Source organism: Tasmannia lanceolata, unplaced genomic scaffold (genome assembly GCF_043159265.1).
Source record: "Tasmannia lanceolata isolate RefF3 unplaced genomic scaffold, GAP_Taslan_0.1 ptg000002l, whole genome shotgun sequence".
NCBI classification, from domain to species: Eukaryota; Viridiplantae; Streptophyta; class Magnoliopsida; order Canellales; family Winteraceae; genus Tasmannia; species Tasmannia lanceolata.
In genome coordinates this window covers 30102609-30116693 of record NW_027518679.1, presented here as the reverse complement: position 1 = coordinate 30116693, position 14085 = coordinate 30102609, and the positions used below count along the sequence as shown (strand labels likewise).

At 47.0% G+C, this 14085-nt stretch overlaps 3 protein-coding genes across 3 annotated transcripts; 1 reads left to right on the top strand and 2 right to left on the bottom strand.

The window, feature by feature from the left end:
* The first annotated feature begins 543 nt into the window (after positions 1-543).
* Positions 544-2610, top strand: LOC143890474 (uncharacterized). The gene is made up of 2 exons (XM_077395176.1): positions 544-1671; positions 2023-2610. Exons 1-2 carry the CDS (start codon positions 544-546, stop codon positions 2608-2610), a joined length of 1716 nt encoding a protein of 571 aa, XP_077251291.1.
* Positions 2611-3318: 708 nt separating this feature from the next.
* On the bottom strand, positions 3319-4716 carry LOC143890464 (uncharacterized). Its single transcript, XM_077395164.1, has 3 exons — positions 4566-4716; positions 4061-4467; positions 3319-3973 (listed from the first exon to the last, which is right to left on the bottom strand). Exons 1-3 carry the CDS (start codon positions 4714-4716, stop codon positions 3500-3502), a joined length of 1032 nt encoding a protein of 343 aa, XP_077251279.1. The 3' UTR covers positions 3319-3499.
* Positions 4717-11764: 7048 nt separating this feature from the next.
* On the bottom strand, positions 11765-12726 carry LOC143883889 (pectinesterase inhibitor 6-like). Its single transcript, XM_077387221.1, has one exon. It carries the CDS (start codon positions 12563-12565, stop codon positions 11981-11983), a length of 585 nt encoding a protein of 194 aa, XP_077243336.1. The 5' UTR covers positions 12566-12726; the 3' UTR covers positions 11765-11980.
* Positions 12727-14085: the final 1359 nt, after the last annotated feature.

Here is a 14085-nt window from a genome sequence, read left to right as displayed (position 1 = left end):
GTCGCCGATCTAGAAGAAACGTTTCAAGTCCTGAGAGACAATAAGATGAAACTCAATCCCACCAAGTGCACTTTTGGGGTCAGCTCGGGGAAGTTTCTGGGGTTTGTGGTCAGCCAGAGAGGGATAGAGGCCAATCCGGAAAAAATCAAGGCCGTGGTGGAGCTCGCTCCCCCGAAAACCATCCGAGAAGTGCAACGACTGACAGGGATGATAGCCGCGCTGGGGCGCTTCGTCTCAAAATCTACAGAGAGGTGTCTCCCTTTTTTCAACGCAGTCAAAGGCCTCAAAACCTCGCCCTGGACAGAGGAATGCCAAACCTCCTTCGAGGAGCTGAAGCAGTATTTGTCCTCTCCACCGCTGTTGACAAAGCCGGAGCCCGGTGAGGAGCTAATCTTGTATCTATCTATAAGTACCCTGGCTCTGGCTGCGGTCCTAGTTCGTGAAGAGCGCAGCCAACAGAAACCGGTCTACTACGTTAGCAAAGCCTTGCACGACGCCGAAATAAGGTACCAGCGGGTCGAGAAATTGGCTTACGCGCTGGTAATGGCAGCCAGGAAGTTGAGACCGTATTTCCAAGCTCACACGATAAAGGTCCTAACTGACCAGCCGCTTAGACAAGTCCTCCACAAGCCAGATACTTCGGGACGATTGGTTAAATGGGCCGTGGAATTGAGTGAATTTGACATCCGGTACATGCCCAGGCCCGCGATCAAGGCTCAAGTATTGGCAGATTTCGTAGCTGAGTGCTCCATCCCCCAGCAGATCGCCGAACCTGAAATCGCCCAGGCCCCAGCAGCGAAAGGTACTACGACAGCCGGAGAACCGGCAGAAGATGAAGCCAGAGCAGGAACCATCCCCATGCTGCCAGTTGAGCATGATTTTTCAATCGCCGAAGCACTGTGGGAAGTGCACGTGGACGGATCTTCAAACAAGGCTGGTTGCGGAGCCGGTCTGGTTTTAACCGGGCCCGACGGTTTCACACTAGACTACGCCTTGAGGTTCGGCTTTCGCGCTTCCAACAATGAGGCTGAGTATGAAGCACTCCTCGCTGGAATGAATCTTGCAGTCCAGACCGGAGCCCAGAGATTGAAAGCTTATTGTGACTCCCAGTTGGTCGCCAACCAAATCCAAGGTATATACGAAGCCCGCGATGAGCGAATGATTAAATACCTCTCCCAGGTCCGGCAACTATCCTCCAAGTTCAGAAGTTTCGAGGTTGTCAGAATCCCCAGAACGGACAACACAAAGGCCGATGTACTGTCCAAGCTGGCCGCATCCGGATACACGACTCTCGGGAATATATGCATGGAGTTCCTACAGGCCCCCAGTATCGAAAGAAAGGCTGCTGAGATAATGCAGGTGGAACACGAGCCCTGCTGGATGGATGAGATCGTCGACTACCTGCGTAGTGGGAAACTGCCTGAGGCCAAAAGAGAAGCGCGCAAGGTGATCCAAAGAGCAGCCCGTTTTTCACTTGATGGCGAGAACTTGTTCAAAAGATCCTATACTCTCCCATACTTAAAGTGTCTCCGGCCCAGCGACGCCACGTATGCCCTGCAGGAGACACACGAAGGTATTTGCGGGGAGCACTTGGGGGGCAAAGCCCTGGCAATCAAAGTCCTCCTTAGAGGTCTGTACTGGCCAACGTTGAGACAAGACGCGCTGACCCTGGTAAAGAGATGCGAGAAATGCCAAAAGTTCTCCCCCACCATTCATCAGCCCGCCGTGTCTATGGCCCCAATTGTCAGCCCGCTACCCTTCGCTATTTGAGGAATGGATATCTTGGGCCCCTTCCCACCGGCCTCCGGAAGGCGCACCTTCGTAGTGGTGGCGATTGATTACTTTACCAAATGGGTGGAGGCTGAACCTCTAGCCCAGATCACCGAACAGAATGTGCAGAACTTCTTCTGGAAATCAGTAGTCTGTAGATTCGGGATTCCTCGCGTCCTGATAACAGACAACGGCAAACAGTTCGACTGCCGAAACTTTCGGAAGTTTTGCTCCGACCTGAAAATTGAGCAGCGGTTCACCTCTGTAGCACACCCACAGACCAACGGGCAGACAGAAGTCACAAACCGAATCCTGCTACAAGGGATCAAGAAAAGACTAGACGAGAAAGTTGGTCGATGGGCAGATGAGCTGTATCACGTCCTATGGGCCTATCGCACCACCCCGCGCACACCAACGGGCGAGTCCCCATTCAACCTGTCCTTCGAAACAGAGGCGGTAATACCTGTCGATGTAGGCACCCCGTCCGCTAGAATTTCCAACTTCAACGAACAGCTCAACGGTGACGGGCTCCGCGCGAATCTTGACTTATTAGAGGAGGCCAGAGAAGAATCCCGAATAAGAGTCGCCGCCTACAAGCAGAAAGTATCTCGCTACCATGACTCGAAGATACGTCCTAGAGAGTTTCGAGTTAGAGATCTTGTCTTAAGGAAAGCTGCTATCTCCCAACCCAAGAAGGCTGGAAAGCTTTCCCCAACCTGGGAAGGGCCTTACCGAGTAAAAGAGGTGATTCGCCCGGGCAGTTATAGACTGGAAACACTCGAGGAACAACTGTTACCACATGCCTGGAACTCGAAGAACCTTCGCAAATATCATCAGTAGCAAAGTAGCCGACACAAAAAAAAAACTTTGTAAATATCTCCTGAATGTGAATGAAAGAACCTTCTCTTTTTGCAAATGCCTTCGTGTCTGTCAGATTTCTAAACCCAGTTCACTAAAGCTAGGGTACTCAACGTTTGGTTCGCCACGGCTCGTCTCCGCAAAGACCGGGAGCCCACTCCTGGTCCGGAACCAGCCCGGATGCAAAAACCAAAGCTCCTTCGAAACCCAGTTCACTAAAACTAGGGTACTCAACGTTTGGTTCGCCACGGCTCGTCTCCGCAAAGACCGGGAGCCCACTCCTGGTCCGGAACCAGCCCGGATGCAAAAACCAAAGCTCCTTTGAAACCCAGTTCACTAAAACTAGGGTACTCAACGTTTGGTTCGCCACGGCTCGTCTCCGCAAAGACCGGGAGCCCACTCCTGGTCCGGAACCAGCCCGGATGCAAAAACCAAAGCTCCTTCGAAACCCAGTTCACTAAAACTAGGGTACTCAACGTTTGGTTCGCCACGGCTCGTCTCCGCAAAGACCGGGAGCCCACTCCTGGTCCGGAACCAGCCCGGATGCAAAAACCAAAGCTCCTTCGAAACCCAGTTCACGAAAACTAGGGTACTCGACGTTGGTTCCGCCATGGTTCGTCTTGGCAAAGAATTAGGAGTCCACTCCTAAGTCCATGACTCCTACCTGGAGTGATAGTTACGCATCATACAAAAAGAAAACAGTATAAACTAGAGACGGACAAGCATTGAAGAGTTAAACAAACAAAAACTCTTTCCATTCATATGTTGGGGCCTCAGAGGACCATTACAAAAGGGAGTTGGGCCTCCAAGGGGCCATTACAAAAAGAAATCACGCAATCGCCAAAAAAAAAAAAAAAAGGAGGAGAAGAACTCAGGGCGCCTCATCGCCCCCATCCCGCGCTGGATCTGCCCCCGGGGGCAAGAGTGCGTCAGCTGCGGCCGGCTCCTCGCCAGTGAGCGTCGGTGGATCAGGTATAACCATCCTCGACAGGTCAACGCCCGGATTGGAATCCTTGACCTGCCCAAGGCAGTCAAAGAACCCTATCTTGTAGGCCTCACTGGATAGAAGAAGGAGTTCGTCCTCCTTCTCCTGAACGGCAGTCGCCTGCCTCGACAAGGCTCTCTCCCTCTGATCGTTGAGGGCTTCCGTCGCCTCCTCCTTCTGCGCGGCCAGCTGAGCGGCAAATTCTTCTCCCAGCCGCTTGATCTCTTCGGCAGATTTTTCCACGGACCTCTTCAGCTCCTTCGCCTCCTTCTTCAACTTCCCATTCTCCTCCTCAGACTTAGTTATAGCATCGGAGAATTTCTTACTCTTCCCCCGCAGATCATTGAAGTACACTCCGATCTGTAAAAATGCAGAGGAGCAAGTGTTAACACAAGCAAACAAAGCAGAAGGGAAGCAAAGAGTAAGCGTACTCGTCAGCCATCTTACCTGATAAAGAGAAGAGAATACGGCCTCTTCGGCCGTAGCCGGCGGCTCGTGGAGAACCTGCTGCTTGTCTTTGTCAAGGATGCATTTAGTCTGAATCTCTACAGCCACCCGGCTCTCTCCAAGGCCGGAATCAGTCTTTTGGACGGCCCAGTTCGGCCGAAAAACGTTATCACCGTGCCTCGACGGGGGCGGAAGGGTGCCAGCAGACGTCGCCACGGTCTTCGAGGATCCTGCGCTCCGGCCGGATGAACTCACCAGTTTCACCGAACTCTTGGGCTTGGGCTGGGGCGGTGCGTCCTGGGTCGGAGCCGGACTCGCCGTCTCTGGAGCCTTCCTTTTCTGGCCCTGACGGACAGTCCCGAAGGCCCCCTTCCTCATCTTATCCACTAGCGACTGCTGCTGCATCTCTGAAAGATAGCCAAAAACGAAACCAGTCAGGGACAAAAAAAAAAAAAAAAAAAAAAAGGGGCGGAGAGACGAATTTTAAAGGAGGCTATCTACGTACGTGCCCGGGTCGCAGTACTAAGGCCCAACCCAACCAAAACCTCTTCCCCTTGGAAGTCTGAACAATCAACAGGCCCCTCATGGTCCAGCACATCCCGAAGTAGAGCGAGGGTTCTCGCATCTTCACCCTCGAGAAACGGTTTGCGACTCATCGCGACTGTATCCGGGGTTCCCCATTTCAAAGGGACCGGCCAAGGCTCGCTGGACTCCGTGTCCTCAACATAAAAGAACCTGTTCCTCCACAGGTGTATGGAGGTGGGAATGCCAGTGATCATTTTTATCTCCGGACGCTGGCTAATGTAAATCCAACCCCCACCCTTGTGCTTCTTCAATTGCGCACACGCGCGGAACAACGGTACTGACAAGTCCCTCCGAAGCCGGCCCCGAATGAGGTATACAAACCCCGTAAGCATCCTCCACGAGTTCGGCGCCACTTGGGCCGGAGCTAGCCCGTAATGCTGAAGCACCGAAGCGAAGAAGGGGTGTAGAGGAAATCGGAGTCCGGCCCTCAGTGACTCGTCATATATACAAATGTCGGAGCTCTCGTTACAGGCTCTATCTCCCTCCATCGCCTCCCTCAGTCCAAACCTGGATGGGATGCAGTACTTATCCCTAATCACTGCCATGGCGGACTCATCCAGGTAGTTCTCCTCATTGAGAGCCTGTATGTTGTAGGTAGGGTTGGCATCCATACGGGCCCGTGCTACGACCTCAACGGCCCGGCCTGGTTGAAACGTTGTGGACGCCTCGCCGGCGTCACTACCAACACTCCCCCCTTGTGGAACGTAACTATCCGTTAGAAGCGGAGCGGTGTTCAGGTCTAATATCGCCTCGTCCTCCCCCTCCTCATCACTACCTATAACAGTCACACTCGCCATTTTCGGGGCCGGTGACCAAGTAGGCCTATCCTCGGTCCTAATCAACGATCTAGACCCTGAACTACTAGAAGACGATTCCCCCGAACCGGACTCAGAACTAGAGCTACTAGACATGAAAGCAGGAAAAGAAATGAATGAGACGCGCTCAAGAAAAATTACCGGATCACACTGAATGCTCCCGAATCCACCGCCGTTCACAAAAACTACACGGCCCGAACTGACCCTCGCCGAACTGGACTTCGCCGAACCGACAGAGGAAAAAGAAGGGAGAAGGAGGAAAAGTAAAAAGTGAAAGTGAGAAGGCAAAGCCCACTCTTATATAGATTTCTCTGAGGCGGTTTGCATTAAATGAAGGGCGCACGTCTCGAGGACGCCCGAGGGGTGCCACGTGTCTCGTATTAACGGCGGGCACAACTTTCGAGATAGGTTCCAAGCAGCCCGGCCCAAGCCGGACTGGATATGACGCGTTTCGCTAAACGACAAAAGCAGCCCGGCCCAAGCCGGACTGGATATGACGCGTTTCGCTAAACGACAAAAGGCAGCCCGGCCCAAGCCGGACTGGATATGACGCGTTTCACAAAACGACAAAAATTAGTCCGGCCCAAGCCGGACTGAATATGACGCGTTTCGCTAAACGACAAAAGGCAGCCCGGCCCAAGCCGGACTGGATATGACGCGTTTCACAAAACGACAAAAATTAGTCCGGCCCAAGCCGGACTGAATATGACGCGTTTCGCTAAACGACAAAAGGCAGCCCGGCCCAAGCCGGACTGGATATGACGCGTTTCACAAAACGACAAAAATTAGTCCGGCCCAAGCCGGACTGAATATGACGCGTTTCGCTAAACGACAAAAGGCAGCCCGGCCCAAGCCGGACTGGATATGACGCGTTTCACAAAACGACAAAAATTAGTCCGGCCCAAGCCGGACTGGGTCGCTAAACGACAAAAGGCAGTCCGGCCCAAGCCGGACTGGATATGACGCGTTTCGCAAAACGACAAAAATCAGTCTGGCCTAAGCCGGACTGGGTCGCTAAACGACAAAGATTAGCCCGGACTGCCTTCGATTTCCGGACTGCCACAAAATCCGGACTGCTCCATTTTTCGGACTGCTTCAGATTCCGGACTGCCTCCAAATTCCGGACTGCCTCTAAAATCCGGACTGCCTCCGATTTCCGGACTGCTCCATTTTCCGGACTGCCTCCAGATTCCGGACTGCCTCCGATTTCCGGACTGCTCCATTTTCCGGACTGCCTCCAATTCCCGGACTGCCCCATTTTCCGGACTGCTTCAGATTCCGGACTGCCTCCAAATTCCGGACTGCTTCAGATTCCGGACTGCCTCCAAATTCCGGACTGCCTCTAAAATCCGGACTGCCTCCGATTTCCGGACTGCTCCATTTTCCGGACTGCTTCAGATTCCGGACTGCCTCCAAATTCCGGACTGCTTCAGATTCCGGACTGCCTCCAAATTCCGGACTGCCTCTAAAATCCGGACTGCCTCCGATTTCCGGACTGCTCCATTTTCCGGACTGCCTCCAGATTCCGGACTGCCTCCGATTTCCGGACTGCCCCAATTTCCGGACTGCCTCCAGATTCAGGACAAGCCTCGACCACTCTCGATCGGAAGCGTACCCCACCATATTTCCCCAAGTCACCATAATAACTTGGAGAACTGGGGGGCAACTGATGGGGTGCGACAGCGCAGCAGCCTGTTAGCTTCCAACACGTGGCTAGAGGAGGGCCCACCGCAGGACCCTCACCAGCGGGGGTAGTTTGGTAATTACACAGAGTAGGCGAGCTTGAGCCTATAGCTGGTCGACACCTGTCTGGGAGCATTAACTCCCCAACTACCCCAATTTCTCCCTATAAAAGGGCCTTCAAAGCTCATAAATCAGGGTATTGAAAATCTCACCCACCACTCTTAAAAACACCCTCTTCACTCCGGCTCATACTGACTTGAGTGTCGAAGGGCCTGTCCGGAGTACACTCCGGGTCGGTCATTCTGACCTCGTTTCCTTCTGTGCAGCACACAGCTCATCTGGACTCTACATCCCTCCAGCTCGGCTCTTACGTCACTGCCATATCTGTTAACCGATTTTGGGCCTAACACACAACATACATGGTCCCCAATGGAATTAAACATGCCCATCCTAGTTCTTCACATCTTTTTTTACAAGTTACAACCCCGAAGCAGTAAATACAAAATAGAACAGCAACTATTAGCCTATACTGTCTCTTACGATGGGGGACTGCCTTTAAGCATATATGTTGGACCCTCAGCTGTGAAGCATTCTACTGAAAAGAATGGAATGGGATCGATGTGTGAGAAAAAAATAAACACTGCCCATTTGAATTGTTAGGTGGAAGAATAGTTAAAAATTGTTAGAACTCTCAAGTTGAGCATTTCCCTAGTGGTAATGACCCCAAGTGTAAAACATTGAAGTCAGGGTTTAAATTTCATGTTTTACATACCAGGAAAGGAAAAAAGAACACATGTAGGAACAACACTTTAGGCGGCTGAATTAGTGTGGATGGGTTTCCAGTCAGAGATATTTGTGATTCCAATCATCCAATGTGTGTTCCACATCTACTGTAAGCCATGGGTGTCCAAATTAATTTGGAGAGCTATACTGTCCCGGTTGCGAGAAACAAACATAAGTACATGTGATTTACCTTTCTGCTGATAGTATACAATCCTGGAAGAACTTGTGTGTGATATGATGTATAACAGATGATTTGGTAGGAGTTGTTGCCAGCTCTTCCAATCCCAAAACCATAGAATTCTTACTGCTTCCTAAAAGAATTCATATTAACCATGCTGCATTGACTAAATTTATCTACACGTATCCTAGAAATGTTTGGGTACCTAATGTTGCCATGCCATTAGTCTTTGTTGAGTAGAGCTACACTAATAATAGATTTCTGCTGTTGACACCACAACGTCTTTTAGGCACACATCCAACTTCGAAGGGTTAGATTCGATAATTATTTTTCTTTTTGAATGATGCAACCGAAAGGCAAAGAAGAACAATGAAGCCCCAACCGAGATGATCATGGACAATAAATACACAAATAAGTAACAAAACATCCAACACAAACATTGTCCTCAAATTGAAAATGATCTCTAACAACCAAAGACCCTCTTAAGAGACCACTTCAAGCCAAAGAGTTTGCATCTGAGTTGGCCCACCGAAATGAGTGCTGAAAAGGAACCGCATGCCCCCTCAATACGATTGAATACTTCCTCCAAAGCATATGAAAATATCCAAGGAAAGCAATTTTCTTGTTTTATCCATGGAATATTGCTAAGAGAATCTCCCTCCATAGGAGAATGAAGATGCCACAATGGAGCCATTATGTCCACCTCTTTTGCATCCTTCACTTTGATAGGCCCCAAGAACACATACCTGACCTCACTATAATGTCCCCTTAGGATCTCTCCAATACCAGTTGGGCCCAAATTCCCTAAACTAGAACCATCAAAGTTGAAATTAAGGAAACTGAGAGGGGGAGAGGACCGACTAGTAATTGGGAACTAATTCAAAAGGATACTCCACTGAATTGGTTCCCAATGATAGCAAATATCAGATTCAGAAACACCTCTGTATTCCTTTGCACCAGCTGCCCACTAAACAATGGAAGAGAAAAGGGGACTGATATATCCGCCCTTTTTTTACTTGGGTTGGGTCAGTTGCCACATGAAACTTCAGTTTCTAAATAAAACCAGTTGATGAGGAAACTTTGCCTTGCTGTTTTGTCATTATAAGAGAGAAGTGTAACTACAAGTCAATAATACCAAAATTTATCATAAACCTGAGGAGTTGTTTGGATACGCGGATTTTAGAATCTTGGATTTCCTCAAAATCGTGGATGGGAGATGCGAGAAGGAGACCAGCCATCGTTTTCTGATTTCTCGTCCTTCTTTCCATCAACAAGAGAGTAGGAGATCATCCCATGTTTCCAGGTTTTAGAAATCTCAGGATGGGGGAGAGATTTCTAAAACCTAGATTTCTTACTTAAAATCCAAGATTCTAAAGAGAATCGAAATGGACGGTCTCCTTCTTCTCTCATCTCCCATCCACGATTTTAAGGAAATCCAAGATTCTAAAATCCACACATCCAAACGGCCCCTGAATGATTGTATTTTAAACTAAGAGATTACTACTGTAGGTTACTCGTCCAAAGCTGATCACAATCCCTTTCATCTCTAGTGTATATGTGGAACACATTTATGCAGATTGGAGCCATTGTTTTGGTGGGGTCACCATTTGAATAACCAAAAGCCAACAAATGACAGTTTGTGGAAAATTTTACCCATGCAATCAATGACATAAAATGGTGAATAGAAAAGCCTTAAATGACCGATGTACAACATTCAGGATGGGGGAGAGATTTCTAAAACCTAGATTTCTTACTTAAAATCCAAGATTCTAAAGAGAATCGAAACGGACGGTCTCCTTCTTCTCTCGTCTCCCATCCACGATTTTAAGGAAATCCAAGATTCTAAAATCCGCACATCCAAACGGCCCCTGAATGATTGTATTTTAAACTAAGAGATTGCTACTGTAGGTTACTCGTCCAAAGCTGATCACAATCCCTTTCATCTCTAGTGTATATGTGGAACACATTTATACAGATTGGAGCCATTGTTTTCGTGGGGTCACCATTTGAATAACCAGAAGCCCACAAATCACAAATGACAGAAAGTGGAAAATTTTACCCATCCAATCAATGACATAAAAGGGTGAATAGAAAAGCCTTAAATGACCAATGTACAACATTCAGTGGGAAAAAGTCACACTTATTAAACTCAGTTAAGATTGTTCAATTGCATCAATCTTAGGTTGTGGCTTACCAGAACAACAGCCCCAATCATCATATATGCTAGTCACATATATGTTGGGTATGGTGAGTGACTAGTAAAATTTCCTAATATATAAAGAAATGGTAAGAACATACCCTAAAAATGGGAGGAATTAATCCTAAGCTCCAACAGCTCTGCCACATCAATTGCATGGATACAATTTGCATGTTCAATCGCCCGGAAAGAACACCTTAATGCTATTTTTTTACAACGAGATCGGTCCAAAACTTGATTCCATTCAGGTGGGAGAGATTTCCATGGCGTGGGCCCAAAGTAAAGTGGAAATGAAGTGAAGTGTTATTTGGTTGTCCTCCTTCAATTAATAAACTCTCTGACTTACACTCTCTTTTTTAACCCCCTTAGAACAATAAACAAATGTTTTATCCCTTATTTACCCTGGCAGATAGTGAAGTGGGTATAGAAACTCAGTGCTAGAAAGGACATGGAGTATAGTACTAAAACTCCTCAAATCAACTTGAAACTTTATGAGCAAAAAACAGAGTTGGCTTGATAATCACCAAGGCTTGCTTCTTAAAATATGAGTAACATAAATGTATGTATTGTTAGAGGTAATTAGGGTTTAAGCAAGGATGCTTAAAGCATTACACCCAAGGTATCTAGTTTGGAATACCAAGTTTGTTGCTTCCAGCCCCTATATATAGAGATATAGTAGGGTTAATGACTGGTTAATGGACTCTAGCCCATGTAGGCCCACTACACCGGTTCATTATCTTATTGGGCTTATATTAGAACATATTAGGGTTATACTATACCCAACATGTTTAAGGGATTTGCTAAGGACTTTGGTAGAAAGGCATTTCGCGGCTGGCTGTTGCATGAGAGAGTAGCCACATGGGGGCGCCCTTTCACCTCATGGGGAGTCACGGGAACATTTATAGTGGCTGAAAGTCAAAGTGTATTAAATGCATAACCGTCCCTTGCAGCCAATGGGGGTGCCCTTTCACCCCATTTCTACAAGGGCGCCTTTCAATTTAGAATACCTCATATGTATTAGTTATTTGCTGGGGACCGTACCAGAAAGGCATTTCGCGGCTGGTGTTGCATGAGAGAGCAGCCACCACAGATGAATTAAATGAATAAGACTGAATCTGCTGAAAAGTGAGCCTGTGTGGCTACTCTCTTATGCAATAGCCAGCCGCGAAATCCCTTTTCAGCGAAAGTCCCTAGCAAATCCCTATGTGTAATATATGTATACATTAATAACAAAATCTACAGTCACTCGAGTTGACTCCACTCAATCCACACTCGAGTCAAGTGAGTTTTTGAACTATTCACTAGTGGCAATGGACTGAAGTTGGACAAAGATATTGAAGCAATGGCCATTTTCTTTGAGGACAAACATTCAAAAAGTTTTCCACCTAAAACTTTAGCAAATGCACAAGGTACCAAAGAACAGCTTACATAAAACGCAACATTGTAATTTTTTTTCCTTGCAATTCATCATCAATATTTCATATAATCATATAGAAATAGAAACAAAACACATATTTATACACCCGATGGTGTGTAAAAACCACGTTTTCATCACTATCATGAGAGAGAGAGAGAGAGAGAGAGAGAGAGAGAGAGAGATGTATAGGCTGTGCCCTAAGGTTATCGATATACCAGTATATATGCGCTAGTTTTCGATATAACACGCCTCCCATGGTTTGCTAGGGATTGCTCAAGCTTCCTCCTCCAGATGATGCCAATTTGTTAACAAGAGCCAATGCATTGCTCGTAAAATAAGTAACATTGGTAACCCTATTGCAAAGCAACCTTACCCGTGGGCCCTTTCGACCATCGAACCCCTCTAGACAAGTATCCTCATAAGTGAGAGCGGAGCTCACCCAAGTCTCCACATCGCCAATCTGCGAGTTGAATGTCTTGCCACTCAACCTCCTGAGTTCAGCCAGCGAGTTGTAAAGCTCATTAATGGTGTCTTGGAAAGACTCTATGCAGTCTAAGAGTGCGAGTCGCGCCCTTCCTCTGATATATCTACTCGTTTTAAGTCTTGAAAGATAGGCTGTGACACTCTTAGCTTCAGCAATGGTGACGGAGACTGAGGCACGGGCCCACATACGAGGGTTCCGCTTAGCTGAGTCAGAGAACGAGGCGAGTGAGTGAATACATAAAGAAGGGTAACGAGTCACTCGGCACGCATCCCTAACATAGTCATCTCCATTTTTGGCCTCTGAGATGCCATGGTGGCTCACCATAAGTAGAAAGAGTGCAACAATGATGCTTGAACTTGCCATATTCTACACACCAAATGAGTAGAGAAGCTTTGAAACTATTGATAGTTTGATACTACCTCAAAACTTGAAGGCAAATGCTGAAAAGTAGAAAATTGGGGAAGAGAACATAGCTAGTGATCCTAGAAACTAAGGGGCTAACTATTCTTTTACTTGGAACATTGTTGAGTTGTGGCTTTGTATGAAGAGGTTGGAATGCTTTATAAAGAGTAGAAATGACATGAAGTGAGGGAAGCTAGTAGGGATTGTCTTTACAGGTGGCCCGTACCTGAAGACAAGAGGGTGGTGAATGCAATAAAGACAAGTAGGAGAGGGTTGAAATAGGTTAGGGTATACAGCAATTACATGTGAAAGGGCTGGTGAATCCCTCGTGAATAATATGAGAGAGAGAGAGAGAGAGAGAGAGAGAGAGAGAGAGAGAGAGAGAGAGAGAGAGAGAGAGAGTTATGCTTTGTGTAAAGGTGGGATATCCATATGGTGGGTCTTTTAGAGAAGATGTGAGAATGGCAGGGTCGGTTAGAAGAATAGAAATTATGGGTGGTGGCATTACGCTCATGGGCACGGCTCTTTTGTTCAAGTTTCTCGTGAGAGTGGCTTCTTTCTTACTAACACCATGGTTAGATACACAGTTTATTAAAAGGGAGGGAAATGATATTCACACACCCTTGCTTTGATGATGGAGTTCCTCACTTAATCAAATACTTTTTTTATTGGCCTTTGACGGTTAGGGAAATGGGTTGGTCTAGGGGGCCACTTGTTGAGGTATAAATGAATAAATAACACCCCAACTCCAACAGCTTAAGCTTTTGGAGTAATTGGTTGTTTCACATGGTATCATAGCTATTGCCTCACTGTAGGCCTTGCCCCGGGTTTTAAACCCAACAACTCATTAATGTTAAAAATCCATGTGTATGTATGGCCAGGCCACATGTACCACATTTACGGCCAACCCCAAAAAAGAAGGGCCACAAGTGAGGGGGAGTGTTGAGTTATAAATGATTAAATAACATATTCTCTAAGAGCTTAAGCTGTCAGAGTAATTGGTTGTTTCATACAACTCGGGTCAATTTTTGGGAATTCGGGTTGAGCTTTTACCATAAAATCTGGCTGGGCTGACATTGATTTCAATTCACATTTTAGCAAAAGCTCAACCCAACCCAACCCCAAGTTGCATGCCCTAGTCGGGGGCGCTTCTTGATGCACATCCCAGGAAAAACATGCGTTCATTAATAAAGCACGTCACATATTCTTTTTAATTACCCAATAATAGTTATGAAATCAAGATTATAATCAACGTTATAGTACAAATACTGTCCTTTACAACATATGGTCAAACATTTAAAACAAAGGGTGCATTTATCATCAACTAAAATACATTGTCAGCTACATATACGTATAAGCTATACGATGTTAGAATTAGATGGTATATTTATTGAAGTATTTCTTTGGAAGTTTTATTTTTATTTTTGAACAGATCAGTCATTAGAAAGGAAAAATCAAACAAAATATGAAAGGCTGCCTCT

Bases quoted from the DNA above. Each gene is read 5' to 3' on its own strand.
- LOC143890474 (XM_077395176.1), top strand. From the start codon at position 544: ATGGCAGCCAGGAAGTTGAGACCGTATTTCCAAGCTCACACGATAAAG. The intron at 1,672-2,022 runs GTAAAGAGATGC...AAAATTGAGCAG, and splicing joins GACAAGACGCGCTGACCCTG to CGGTTCACCTCTGTAGCACA.
- LOC143890464 (XM_077395164.1), bottom strand. From the start codon at position 4,716: ATGAGTCGCAAACCGTTTCTCGAGGGTGAAGATGCGAGAACCCTCGCT. The intron at 4,468-4,565 runs GTACGTAGATAG...GCTATCTTTCAG, and splicing joins TAGTACTGCGACCCGGGCAC to AGATGCAGCAGCAGTCGCTA. The intron at 3,974-4,060 runs GTAAGATGGCTG...GCATTTTTACAG, and splicing joins TATTCTCTTCTCTTTATCAG to ATCGGAGTGTACTTCAATGA.
- LOC143883889 (XM_077387221.1), bottom strand. From the start codon at position 12,565: ATGGCAAGTTCAAGCATCATTGTTGCACTCTTTCTACTTATGGTGAGC.